This window comes from Ochotona curzoniae, unplaced genomic scaffold (genome assembly GCF_017591425.1).
Source record: "Ochotona curzoniae isolate NIBS_2020 unplaced genomic scaffold, NIBS_Ocur_1.0 scaffold_2476, whole genome shotgun sequence".
Lineage (NCBI taxonomy): Eukaryota > Metazoa > Chordata > Mammalia > Lagomorpha > Ochotonidae > Ochotona > Ochotona curzoniae.
In genome coordinates, this window is record NW_024467095.1 from 1,668,182 (window position 1) to 1,681,072 (window position 12,891).

Genomic DNA, 12,891 nt, shown 5'->3' on the forward strand with positions numbered 1-12,891 from the left:
ATACTGCTTCGTTCAATCTATGACATGAACAGGAAAGCAGACTCCATCTTCTCATCCTGAGCACAACCCTGGCAGACAAATATCGCCTATCCATTCAGACAAAGTGGTACTGTCAAACAACAAAAGGAAAACAGCCCAGGAACACACTTATACCAGCCCGGAAATGGCCACCAGAGCTCGAGAGAGAAGGCACAAGGCGTACCCTCAGCCAGAGTTACAGGCAACACAACACCCAACAGCTTCTGTGAAGTGGGAAAAGGAGAGAACTGTGGGAGAAATTTCTCTGTATCACCTGAATTTATTTAAAAAATATTGCACTAAGTCAACAGTCCACTGTAAGAGCATGTTAGATACCAGCTGGTGGAGGGCATCTGCACCAGGTAGCAGGCTGGTGCTTGTTTCCGACACAGCAAGGATGCTAATGACCCAGCCCTCCAAAGCAGGAAGGTACACATCGAATTCCTTCAGAGACGGCAATACGCCATCAGGTTAGGTTGCACAGGTACAAAAATGACTGAGAATGTTCTAGTTTTTGCATTTTAGAAATGTGATCCGAGTTGTCGAGACCCCTGTTGCTGAGATCCCCCTCCTAGCAAACCCTGGTGCTTCAAGTGGTGGGAAGGTAAATGACAACAAACGCCTGGATTTAGCTTCTTCTGTGGCAAGGGAAACCTCCAACTGTTGCGTGAACATTAGCACCATTCATAAATTAGGAATGGTGACAGAGGATAAACAAAAGTTTCCAAATCTGAACTCAAGTATGAGGAGGAAAGGGGCTCATGGTGGACAGGTGAGACTCCGGAAGCTCATCAACTGCCAGGTCCTGATTCCTCTCTGAGGCACACAGTGGTTTGCATGCATTTTGCCTAATGGTCTTCATTGGACTTTCAATAAGACCATGTTTACTTTGATGAGAAACCAGTTCTTTTCCTCTCCTCCACTATGCCCCATTTAAAGAAAAGAAAAATATCAGTTTGGTAGCAAACAGCATTTACAGCAGTTAAACAGAGAAGGAAACAATTACCGTGCTGGTATATTTTATGCAAAGTAAGAACTGCTACTAGGGACTGACTGATTGTTTTAATATTTATTGCGGATGCAGGGCCCAGCAGGCTTCTTCCTTCCCCTGTAAGACACCTCTGTTTATCACCCAGACTACCCAGAGAACTTGGAACACAAGCAGGGTACAGCTAGCACAATAGAAAAGGAAGACTCCATCACACCCCGAAGACGAGGAACTAGAAAATGCCCAGTTAGCCCCCTCCTCCTTATTCAATCCTCTTTCCTCTGGCAGGGTGAAGTCTGACAGGGGAATCTACAATTGGACTTCTGAAATCAATATACAGAAGGATCCCTTTAACTAATTTTTCATAACACCTACGGCATGTTTACTTCTCAATAGATGGCATTATTAATAGTAATAATGAGCACTTCGCACAGTCAAGCCCACAGAGGGCAATAACTCTTAAATAACAACAATAACGAAAGTGTATGATTAGCTAATGAGTGATTATTAAATACTTCCCAAATATAAAGTGCTAGACAAGTACATGACGAGGACCCACTGGGTTCAGTGCATGAGATCAAGGAGAGACCTTTCTGAGAAACCCGAGATGCCAGCTGGGTTCCTGCCAGCCCAGACACTCACATTCCTCCAATGGTAACAGTGGCACAGGTACGCTCTGAAAAGGCAGGGACAGTTTCTGTGGCAGGGCTGGCCGGCCGAATGTAGTCCACCGTCACATTGACCTAGAATTAAAGAATCCAGGGAGTTAGGGTTTGGGGTTCACAACACGACATACAAGCAGCCACATATCCCTGCAAAATTATTCTGGAATTAATAGTTCAAAACTCCATAGCTGAGTAAGAGACAGACTGTGAAAAATATCTGTTAAAAGGCATGTGATAAAGAATTAATATCCAAAATATATAGAGTTCAATGATAAGAAACAATCAACCTATTTGAAAATTGTGAAAGAGTTACATAGTGGGACTTTGAAGACGTCCAATGGAAACATCCTCCTGTTATCTATCACATTAAGGCTATTGCTTTTCGGATTTTACCTGGAGGAGCTGAGAACTGGGGCCATACCAAAACACACATGACTGTCTATAGCATTCTTGTACACTCTTGTCAAAACATGGACACTGAATCAAGAGGTGCCATGTAGGTGACTGGATAAAGCGGAATATTTTCAGCGACTAAAAGAATCACCTATCACACTACAAAAGACGATCCTTTGATACATAATAATCAGTGATAGAAGACAATGTGAAAAGGTTACATCTTCTATGATCACAACTTATTTGATGTTCTAGAAAGGCAAAATTACATGAAGATATTAAGAAAAAGCAGAGGTAGGAGAGAGGGACAAGATAGCAAAGCACGCAGGATTTTTATGGTGAGGCAATTATGTTGTGACAATAATAGAGCGCTGATGTCATTACACATTTGCCAAAACCCACAAAAGAGAAACTACCAAGTGTGAATTCTATGGCTTTTATTTGACAATGATGAACCACTCTGCTGTGAAAATCTGTGCATATATGAGTTCAGTGGGAATGTGGGAAATCTCCATGTTTTCTGCTCAATTTTGCTGTTAGCCTAAAATTTTGCTAAATAAAACTCTTAAAAAAAGAAACGAAAAAGCTTATAATTAATAGACAGGAAGTTTGGAAGAGGCATGCAGGTTTGTTAGACATTATGTTATAGAGTTCTTTCAGCATAGTGAAACTACTTAACATTCTTTTTAAAAATACAAATTTTGTCGACAGGAAAACTGCATACAGCTTTAGTCTGTGGTACTTCCTCAAGGACCCAATTAAGAAGCATTAAGAGGAATGACCAAGATGATAACCACAATGCTAAAGAGCTCCTTTCACAGTATGTGAATCAGGACAATGCAGTTAACTAAGGGCACTAGAAACAGTTGATATGAGGACATTTTTCAGAAAACGTATCACTAAAATAAACAAAAAAAATAAAATAAAATAGACGGATTGGTACCCTGACTCAGCTTCAACTGCTGACATCCCATGTAGGTGCTGGTTTATATTCTGGCTGTTGTACTTTCAATTCAGCACCGTTTGTGGCCTACGAAAGCAGTCGAGGACAGCCCAAAGCCTTGGGACCCTGTATTCATGTGGAAGACCCAGAAAAAGCACTTGGCTCTCAGCTTTGAATTAGCTCAGCTCTGGTTGTTGCGGCCATTTTGGGAATGACCCAGTGGATGAAAGATCTTTCCCTTTTTATCTCTCCTTCTGTTTTTAAACCTGTAAATCTAATTTTTCAATAGTTAATAAATAAATGACTTTTTCAAAAATGGATAGAAAAGTCCTTACTGCTGTATTAACTATCCTGATCGTGAGTTACGACCATTACATGTGAATGCTTCTATGCGTACTAGATAGACAGATGTGGCTACAGCAAGCGACAATTTTCTTTGGGAAACTGCTTAAAACAAACACAGCCATGTGCCAAAAGGATCAAGATCTCCTAGCAAACATATACAGCATGACTGTATTAGCCTGAAAGTGTGCAACCGGTTTGGGTCACAGCCAAGGCTTACTAATCCACTAAGGAGATGAACTGTAGCAAGGAGCATGGAGCCAGCCAGCATAGTCCAGAATCCCATTTCTAATTGGACCTTCAGCAATCCCCGATCGGTTTAAAGACAGCACACTACGAAAGTATCAAATTCATCAACACTGCTTGCGAGCAGTTTTAACATCCTTTCAAACTGTGTGCTCTTCAAAAACTCACGTGAAAAATGAAATGGAAATTTTAAAAAGGAGAGATGCCTCAAAATTCAAACTGTCATGTTACTTAAATTCTCCACAGAGTCACGTTTAGAAGTAACTAAACAGCAATACTGAAGACACGGCCATTAGGGGCTGGGGTTAGGGTAAATCTTAATCACAAGAGGTGCTGTCACAACACAGCCGCACAGAAAGATTTAAAGACGACTCTTAAAATCAGTTATCTCCTTTGAAGTTATTCCTGTCACTTTCTCTACATCTAAGGAGTTGAGGAAAAGCAGAGTATGATCAATCAAGGGGATTAGACCTCCATAGAAACACTGCTTCAACAGTTCACACAAGAACAATTAATACAGACCAAAGGAAAATGGGTGTGGAGGGTGCATGTCGACTCAGGGTAACACACACACGCCACAGGGCATAGCAAGTGTGCAGCAGTGAGTCGTCGAGGGCACACTCACTGTGGGAGGCGCATCCCAGGCCACGCAGGGCACAGCCTCAGGCCATGGCTCGATGTGGGACACTCAGTGGGGCATCTGATCAATACAGGCCACATTACTGTATTGATGTGCAGCTAATTCATCCAGCTGGAGGGGGATGATCTAAGAAAATCTCAGGGTTACCCAATAACGCCAATGACATTGACCATGTCACAGAGACGAGGGCACGGCAACAGCTTTGCAGCACACTGTCCCCGCACGTGGGAACACCCGGCAATAAGAGAACTTTTTCCAACACGAGCGTCATGTGAGCAGCGGAGGTGGTAATAATGGCAGAAGTAGCCCCAACACAAGCGAACCCCATAGTCTTGAGCCCAGAAGACCACACTGAGCTGCATCCCAAACTATCTGCCTGGGGAATCAATGAGAATGACCGCTGCCTCCCACCTCCGGCCCCAGAAATAAAAACTACTCATCTTCAATAACCAAGAGAAACAATTACACTCATCTGCCAATTAATTGCTTCCTATCCAGAGAAAGAGAACTGTAAATAAGTCAGAGATTAAAGAGCTCTTTGTGGAAGTGACATTATGGAACAAAACCTCAAATACAAACGAGGCCGAGAATAGCTCACAGCCCAGGAACAGCCCTGCAGGCAACAATGAGAAACCAGGAATTAGCCAATGCATAACAGCATTTTCTCCCTCTTCTAAGATTGGTTGCTCTACCTCAGGATTTTTCATCTTCAGATATTCATCAGTAATCTGTCAATCACTGGAAAAAGAGCTGCAGTTCAAACAGTTTCATTTAAAACTGCACAGCTTAGCAATGTTTTTATCTGAATAAATAGTGACCTGAATTTGGGGTTGTCGGGCAGATAAACATGGAATGGCATGAGCTGAAGAAGAATGATACAGGCATCTTCCTTCTCTCTAAGGAAATGCTGAATGCATCAGTGTATCAGTCATGGATGACAAGAGGACTAGCAGACCCAGGCCTGGGCCCTGATTAGAGCAGTCACAACAGCAGCCCTGGCTTCCTGCTTAGTTCTACCTGTCACTTTGTTACAAATGAATCACAGGACAGCTTGGATACCAAGTTCCTTTCTGGAAAACAGTAGCCCTGTATCAGATTTCAGAGCATTATTCAGAGCTAGAATTGTTCTCACGGATGTGTTTATCGTGCTTATTCCTACCTAAAGTTACTAAAATCAGCTGGAATGAACAGACTGGAAACTGCCTGAAAGAGCAAAGACCAAGTGGTTTTTCAATGAAAGAGCTAGAAGTAGAAAAGGCCGGGAAGTAAAGATTCAGCACATGAATGAAGACCCAAAATGAGGAACACTTGGAGAAGAAAACGCTCAAGGTTTCATTGAGGTTTTGCGTTACCAGATCTATTTTGTCAATCTGCTGACCATTCAGTTGCTACATAACAAAAACACAGAAGCCATAGAAGGATGTCTTGGGGACTGCTGGGAGAATGGTTGGGTAGGAGGAATATTTTGAAATCATGACAAAACTCTGACACTTTAATCAGAACAAATCCCTTGAGTGACTACGCAAGCAAGAGTTATGAAATTTTTCATGTTATCTGTTTTTCAAAAAGGTTCTCAAGAGATAACATAGGGTAGCAGTCAATCTGATTAAACCTTAGCCTACTGCAATGCAGAACTGGCACTGAAGAAATTTTAGGGAATATTCACAAGAAATAAGATTAAAATTGAAGATCAAATTGACAGCTCAATCTCATGTGAAGTACAAAATAAAGTTTACACTGTGTAGCAGTGTGGGCCACACCTCAGGAGTGCTAAGAATCTGTGCACATGAGCCAAGGGTCTAGGGACTAGCATCACTCAACCAGACAACTTTGTAGACTTTGATGCCACCAATGATAACATGAAGCTCAGAAACGTAAAAGCTGAGAACACAGAAAACAGCTGCACGTCCACATCCAAGCTGCAACCTGAGTTTAGTTTTGTTACAACCAAGCTCTTTGTGTGAGGCTGTTCTGTAACCACAGTATTGTAGCCACTCCATGTGGTAGTTCTGGAAAGTCGCTAAGCATACCAATTACTTAGAAGCCCATCATATCTCTCCAATGCTCAACTGATTCTGCATAGAAACAAAAGTCAGCATAATAACCTATTTTCAATAGAGCCTGGGGAATCAAGAACAACCATGGTGGAACAGTTCGTCACAGGGTTTGGTTCCCAGCAATTTGACAAAGACGCTATGTGAATGCTGCTAAGTTACCTATTATCGCTACATCTCCATTTACCACAGACAATAAAGTGCATGTCTGTGGTATCAAGAAATGTGTGGAAACACAGGAGGCAATTACAGCAGGGCTTGTTGCACAGTAACTCTGGGAGTGAGCCTCGGTTCTGCTTAGAGAACCAGGTATTGTTTGTGAAAAGTGGTTGGCAAAGGAAGCACACACGAGCATGCACACACACAGGTGTATGCACAAGATCCAGGCTGGCTTAAGTCAGCAGACTCCCCAAACCATGAGGCAGAAAAACTCAATGGCATATACTCCTCTCCTGCAGGAGCTACAGCAAATAACAACACATAGCTCGTGCAAATGCACTGCAATGTACAGGGAAGGAGGCTTAAAGAATGATATAATATTTAGCATTGATTAAGGTTATTTAAAGGTTAATTTTGTTGGCATTTTGTTAGATATTGTATTTACCAACTTTTTTGACTAAAGTGTTATGAGCCATCCCGATTGACAGGTTAACAAGAGATATTTTGGGCGAAACATGTCTTACCAAACCAGGAACACAACAAAAATAAGACAAAACATTTTCACATGTTTTGGATGTAAGAAACTTCATAACACATTTCATTATGTAAATTACATAGCCTTGACCCTTTTCCTCTGTGAAGCCTACCTTATACAATATAATTATTCTACCAGGGGTAAAGTGATTTGTATCTTAAAATTTTTGCACTGTCCATCATTCATCAATTCATCTTCCTATTCCTTCTTGCAGGAGAAATTTTCACAGTGAGGTTCTGACAGTCTCCTGACTCGGCCTATGGGGCTACCTCAGTTCCAAAATAGCAGTCAGGTATACTATTAATAACCTACAGACGGGCAGGTGTTTATCTCCAACAGTGAAAGCAAGTTGAAGCCCCTCTAAATCCATCGTACTGCTAACATGGACCCTGGCAGGAACCAGGCAATGGGTCAAGTGTCTGTTTCCCATCTGAACTGGTATCCTGACTTAACTCTCATCCGATCCCAGTTCAGGGACATCTGGCTCAAAAAATATTTTTGAAATTATAATTTTTAGAAGGAAATATACATATACATTTTTAAAATCTGTTGTCTTTTCTTTACTGAACAAATTAGGGAACTTAGACTGATGCTGTACATCTAGAGCCAGGGCTCCATGTATTCTGTGGCAGCCCTTCCAAATCAGTGTCGTTAGGCACTAAGGCTGGTTGCTTATCCACGTGCATCTATGCTTCACTTTTGCAGCGATAATCACCTGTCACGCTGGCCCCACACCATCTGAGCTATTCTGAGTGTATTTCATCTTCATCAATGGAATGCTGATCTACAAGTGCACATAAACCTTTACAAGCCGAGAGCCAAGCAGCTTTCTTCTGTGAGGCCTGCTGACTGTGCGAACCTCTATTCCTTCACAACTACCCCTTCCACACAAACAACTTCACCAGGTTTCACTTAATCCAGGAGCAATAGAGTCCCCACGTGACACTAGGCATTCACTTAAGTGAACATCACTACTCAGGGACAAATCTCCAGTTGGAGAACTCTTCCATAAAAGCATATCCATAAATATGCAATACAATACTTCCTGTAAGGAAACATTTTCAGATAGGCAGATTTCAAAGCAGTAATAACCTGACAACAAAGAGAATATTAAAATGATCAGAAAATATGGGCCCGGCATGGTAGCCAAGTGGCTAGAATCCTTCCCTTGCAAGGGCTGGGATCCCATATGGGTGCCGATCTGTGCCCTGGTGTACCCACTTCCCTGCTTGTGGCCTGGGAAAGCAGTTGAGAATGGCCCAAAGCCTTGGGACTCTGCACCTGTGTGGGAGACCTGGAAGAAACTCCAGGCTCCTGGCTTCAGATCAGCTAAGTTATAACCATTGCGGCCACTTGGGGAGTGACTCAATGGACGGAAGATCTTCCTCTCTGTCTCTCCTCCTCTCCGTATATCTGACTTTTCAATAAAAATAAAATAAATCCTTAAAAACATGATCTGAAAATAAGTATATTTTCACTTTATTCACACTTTACGCATGAAGGTCTTGACAACTGAAAACATTTCAAAGTCTGACAGAGATAGCAGAGAAAAAGAGAGAAACTAGTGTTTGAAAATGAACTCAGAACTGCCAATATTTTCATTAACTTTCCAAGTTCTTATAATCCTGCACATACAGTTCGTACGCATAAGCTGTGATTTCATGCTAATGGCTTGATCATTTCCTTACAACTATTTCATTTTAATGCCACACTACTTGTGCTAAGGTAGAAGGCCAGAAGACCTCAGAGGTGTGACTGTCCTCTGGCATCGCCTGCCTGCCAGCCCATGCCCCTCAGAGCTGTCAGTTCCAGTTGCCTTTCTCTAGAGTCAAGTGGAGTGTGGGCATTTTCGCTTCTCTATAGAAATATCAATCAGTCATCAGTGACCAAAATTTCCAAGGTCACCATCAGTCAGAGGAAATTAAATCACTTGGTCCAGAAATCTCCCTGGAGGAGTGCCAGCCCCAGAAGCGCACAGACACAGGGAAATGCTTATGCTTTTGCGCAAAACACACACAATGTCACTCAGCCTTTAAGCAAGAATAAACCAGCAATGCTTGGGGATATAAACAGGAGATTTGTCTAATGGCTTCGAAGACTCGGTTAAAACCAAAAAGTTACGTTAGATTTTCTCTTAGTATTTGGCACTTTATAAAGATCTGGAATGTTTCCACTTGCCAAAAGGCTAAACTGGGAAATCTAGGCAATAAAAAATGTGGACTGAAGTATTCACCCTGCCAAGAGTTCTAATAGATTCCTATTGCTCTAGGGGCCTAGGCAGGGCTCAGGTGTGCAAAGCCTCTATACAAAAGCCTTACTAAATGCACAGCACTCCCATTTTTCCAACATGTCCAGGAGCTGGCATTGAGAAGTTAACTAAAGGCCAACATTAGACCGCTGAATTGGGTTCAAAGAACTGTATCATGACCTCAAACAAGAATAACAAAGAGAAAATAAATCTCCAGGAATGACCACCAATGTTAGAAAGAAAAACAACTCAACAATAAGTCATTTATAAATACATATATTTTCAGCTTTCTAGTAACTAAACTTCCAAAGTAACCATGGTCAGCACCATATGCCTATATGGCCGAGTTAGTATTACAGACTTGTCATAATCTTCCTCAATGTTGCACTCTTTCAGAGTGCTACTAAAAAAGTAAAGCTCATTGATCAAAGGCACAGCATGAATAGAGAAATAACACTTAAGGCCAATGTGCAAAGCTCACACACATTAAATGATAAATATCCCAAACGGCACTCGTGTCTACCACCAATTTGTGGTTTCTTGATTTGTGCCCACTACTTTTGCAAAAGTGTACTTCTGTGTGCAGTTAACTCCTCAACCATTACCATGCACATACTCTGAAATCGGGTAGTTAGCACTGAGACATAGCCTAAGTGAAACACAACCTTTGCACCCAGCAGCTCTGGGCATCTGTACAACCAATCCTCTCAATCCAAGAGTGTTCTAATTTCTACTCCTGAGCTATTACAGAAACAAAGCAATAATAGAGCTTAATTTCCTTAAAAAAATTAACATATGATCCAACATTTCCATTTCTGAATATGTATCAAGAATTCGAAAAGAATCAGGTATTATGGTATGGCCTCCGCCTGCAGTACAGTTATCCCACATGGGCACTCTTCATGTCTGTGAGTGTACTTTTCGTTGTTGGTAGGATCCCAAATCACGATAGCATCTTTGGAGGCCAAGGTAGTCTAAGTAAACATGTAATAACAGACTGAAATCAAGTCCAAGAGAGCTACCTTGGCACAGACACATGCATTGCCAGCACTTATCAACAGAGACGGTCTAGCAGTTGAAAATCAAATGCTCTACCTATTTCTGATACACAAAGATGTTCCAATGAAAAAATACAAAATGGCACAAGTAACAGAATCCTATATGGAGAGCAGCAGTGAGAGGCACATAGAGACCTGTTCTGAAGGAACACAGCCCACATGGCTCATCTCAGCAGGCTAATTATACAGGGCGGTCACAATTTCTCATACTACACATTTCACCAGTGAATGAAAACAGTCAAATCGAATGTTTAAAAATGGGAAACATTAGGTTTAATGATAAAATGATGGGGTAATCGGAAATAAATAATGAAAACATTTAGCTTTATAAAGTAAAACAACAAAATCAAAAGCCAAAGCTTTTGAACAATGGCTTGCTGGCGGGAAGCTTTGAGTGTGGTTGCCCACTGCACCCCGACAGCTCCCACGTGAGCCATGGGCACTACTCAACAGTGTCTGCCAATCAGGAAGGATTATACAGGGCAGGCTGAACCCTGGGAGAAGAGGATGTGCACAAGGGCTCACGGGTGCCCAGCATCCTGAGCCCTTGTGCGGGTAGGCATCACTATGTGCAAATGAACTGCCAATCTTACTGTGAGCTGATAATGACTCTGCCACTACCACCTGCCTGCCATGTGTTCCACTGATGTGCCACGTAACACTGGCAGGCTGCCACCATTGGCTGATAGCTGTCATTCCTAGTTGATGTTTGCGGCTGAGGAAAAGGGTAGGAAATGATGCTGCACACACTGCTCTGCCAGGCGGTGGTTTCTGAGTTGTTGATGTGAAGAGCTGCTGGGATCTGCAGCGCACTGCCCACCCACACTTCTGGAATAGTTTCACATCAGTAGGAAAAGAAACCAAGACAGAGTCAACAGAAGAAAAAGCCTGATGTCATCCCATCGTCATAAAGAAGTAGGCGCAGTACATGATGCCGAAATCCTGTCTCCAGGCAGCAGGTAATGTAGAGGAGCAAGAGTATACAAAATGGAAAATATGGTTGATGTTCCAATGAATTGCCTCAGTTTGCCCCTTTTGGTAGAGCTTCCACATTCATAACTGTATCTATGATTAAAATCAAGGCCCCAGTACAAAACCTAGTATTTACTCCTGGCAATGAACAGCTTTCTGAATACAGAGAGGAAATTTTCAACGGACTTTCAGTAAAAGATGTAGAACATACATGAGACCATGAGCTAGGATTAGAAACAAAGCACATTAACCCATCATCTGAATTCCTGCTGATTAAAATGTAACATTCATCATATATAAACACATTCCTTCAACTAGGAAATCACTGGACAAACAACACATTTCTTCCTATATTTTAAAGATTTACTTTTTTTTTTTTTAATTTGAAAGCTAGACTCATAAGGAGATAAAGAAAGCCAGAGAAAGAGATCCTGCATCTGCTGGTTCCCCGACTAAATGGCAAGCATAGCCAGAGCTGGGGCAATATGAAGCCAGGAACCAGGAGCCAGGAGTCTCCTCTGTGTCTCCCAAGTGGGTGTAGGGACCCCAAGGACTTGGGCCACCCGTCACTGCCTTCCTGGGCACAGCAGCAGGAAGCTGGATTGAGGAAGTAGAGCAGCCAGGATTTGCACTGGTGCCCATATGGGATGCCTATTCTGTAGGCAGAGACTCACCCTATTACACCATGGTGCCAGAACCATTCCCTCGCCCTTATTTTAAGATTTTTTTTTGAAAAGTATCATTGAGAGAAAGAGAAGAGGAGACAGAGATGGAAAGACCTTCCCTCTCCATCTGCTATTTACTCCCCAAATGGCAGCCATGGCCAGTCCACCTACATTTTAATTGTGAATCTAAATCCCCTCGTCCCCTGGACTCACTAGATAAAGAAGCCTGAGCACCAAGCAGTGCTTCTCCACGACACAGCACTCACTGCACTAACACATGCTTCTACGAGTACAACATCAAACTGACCACAGAACCATTTTATTGCATGCTGACTGGACAGCAGTGAGAGGACAGATAACATCTGTGACTATCCCCCTTGTCCAATTCCAGAATACTCCGTTGCTCTGGAAAGCAGCCCTGCATGCTTAGGAAGGCAATCACTTATCCCAACCTCCGCTCCCCGGCAGCCATAAAGCTAGCCATGTCCTGTGGGGTCTGATGGTTCGGAACGTTTCTTATGAATGAATTCAAACCACTCGCAGTCTTTGGGATCTAGCTTGAGACCCAACTGTCGAGGAGTTCATTCCATTGTAAGACAAAAGTACAGAGTGTGAGAACATGGAGTCTCTTGTTTGTGCAGACAGCACTGCAGCCACCAGGGAGACACTAGTGTCACAGGGAGAGCTGTCATTAACAAACACAAGCGAGGCCACTGGAGTCGATCCACAGAGAGCCTCAACCAAACCCAGAGGAGATCTGCAAGACCAGGCTCAGGGATCTCAGAGTGAAGATGCAACATTTCATCTCATAAGAGGTAATCCAAATAACCAACCACCCGCCACTTCGGAGGCTGGGAAGCTTCTTCTGAGCAGAACATTTGCTGGAGACACACAGAAATGCCACTGTTTAGGATGTAACTGGGACTCAGACATGAGAAAACGGGAGGGCAGTCTCCACAGCCTCC

At 42.6% G+C, this 12,891-nt stretch overlaps 1 protein-coding gene across 2 annotated transcripts in view; it reads right to left on the reverse strand.

Annotated features, from left to right (window-relative positions):
• SND1 (staphylococcal nuclease and tudor domain containing 1) overlaps positions 1-12,891 on the reverse strand; it is a 375,610-nt gene that overhangs the window by 209,800 nt on the left and 152,919 nt on the right. For both annotated transcript variants that reach the window (XM_041002494.1, XM_041002495.1), the window contains exon 12: positions 1,649-1,749. In XM_041002494.1, the coding sequence (XP_040858428.1) occupies positions 1,649-1,749 (101 nt within the window). The remainder of the gene's footprint in view (positions 1-1,648; positions 1,750-12,891) is intronic.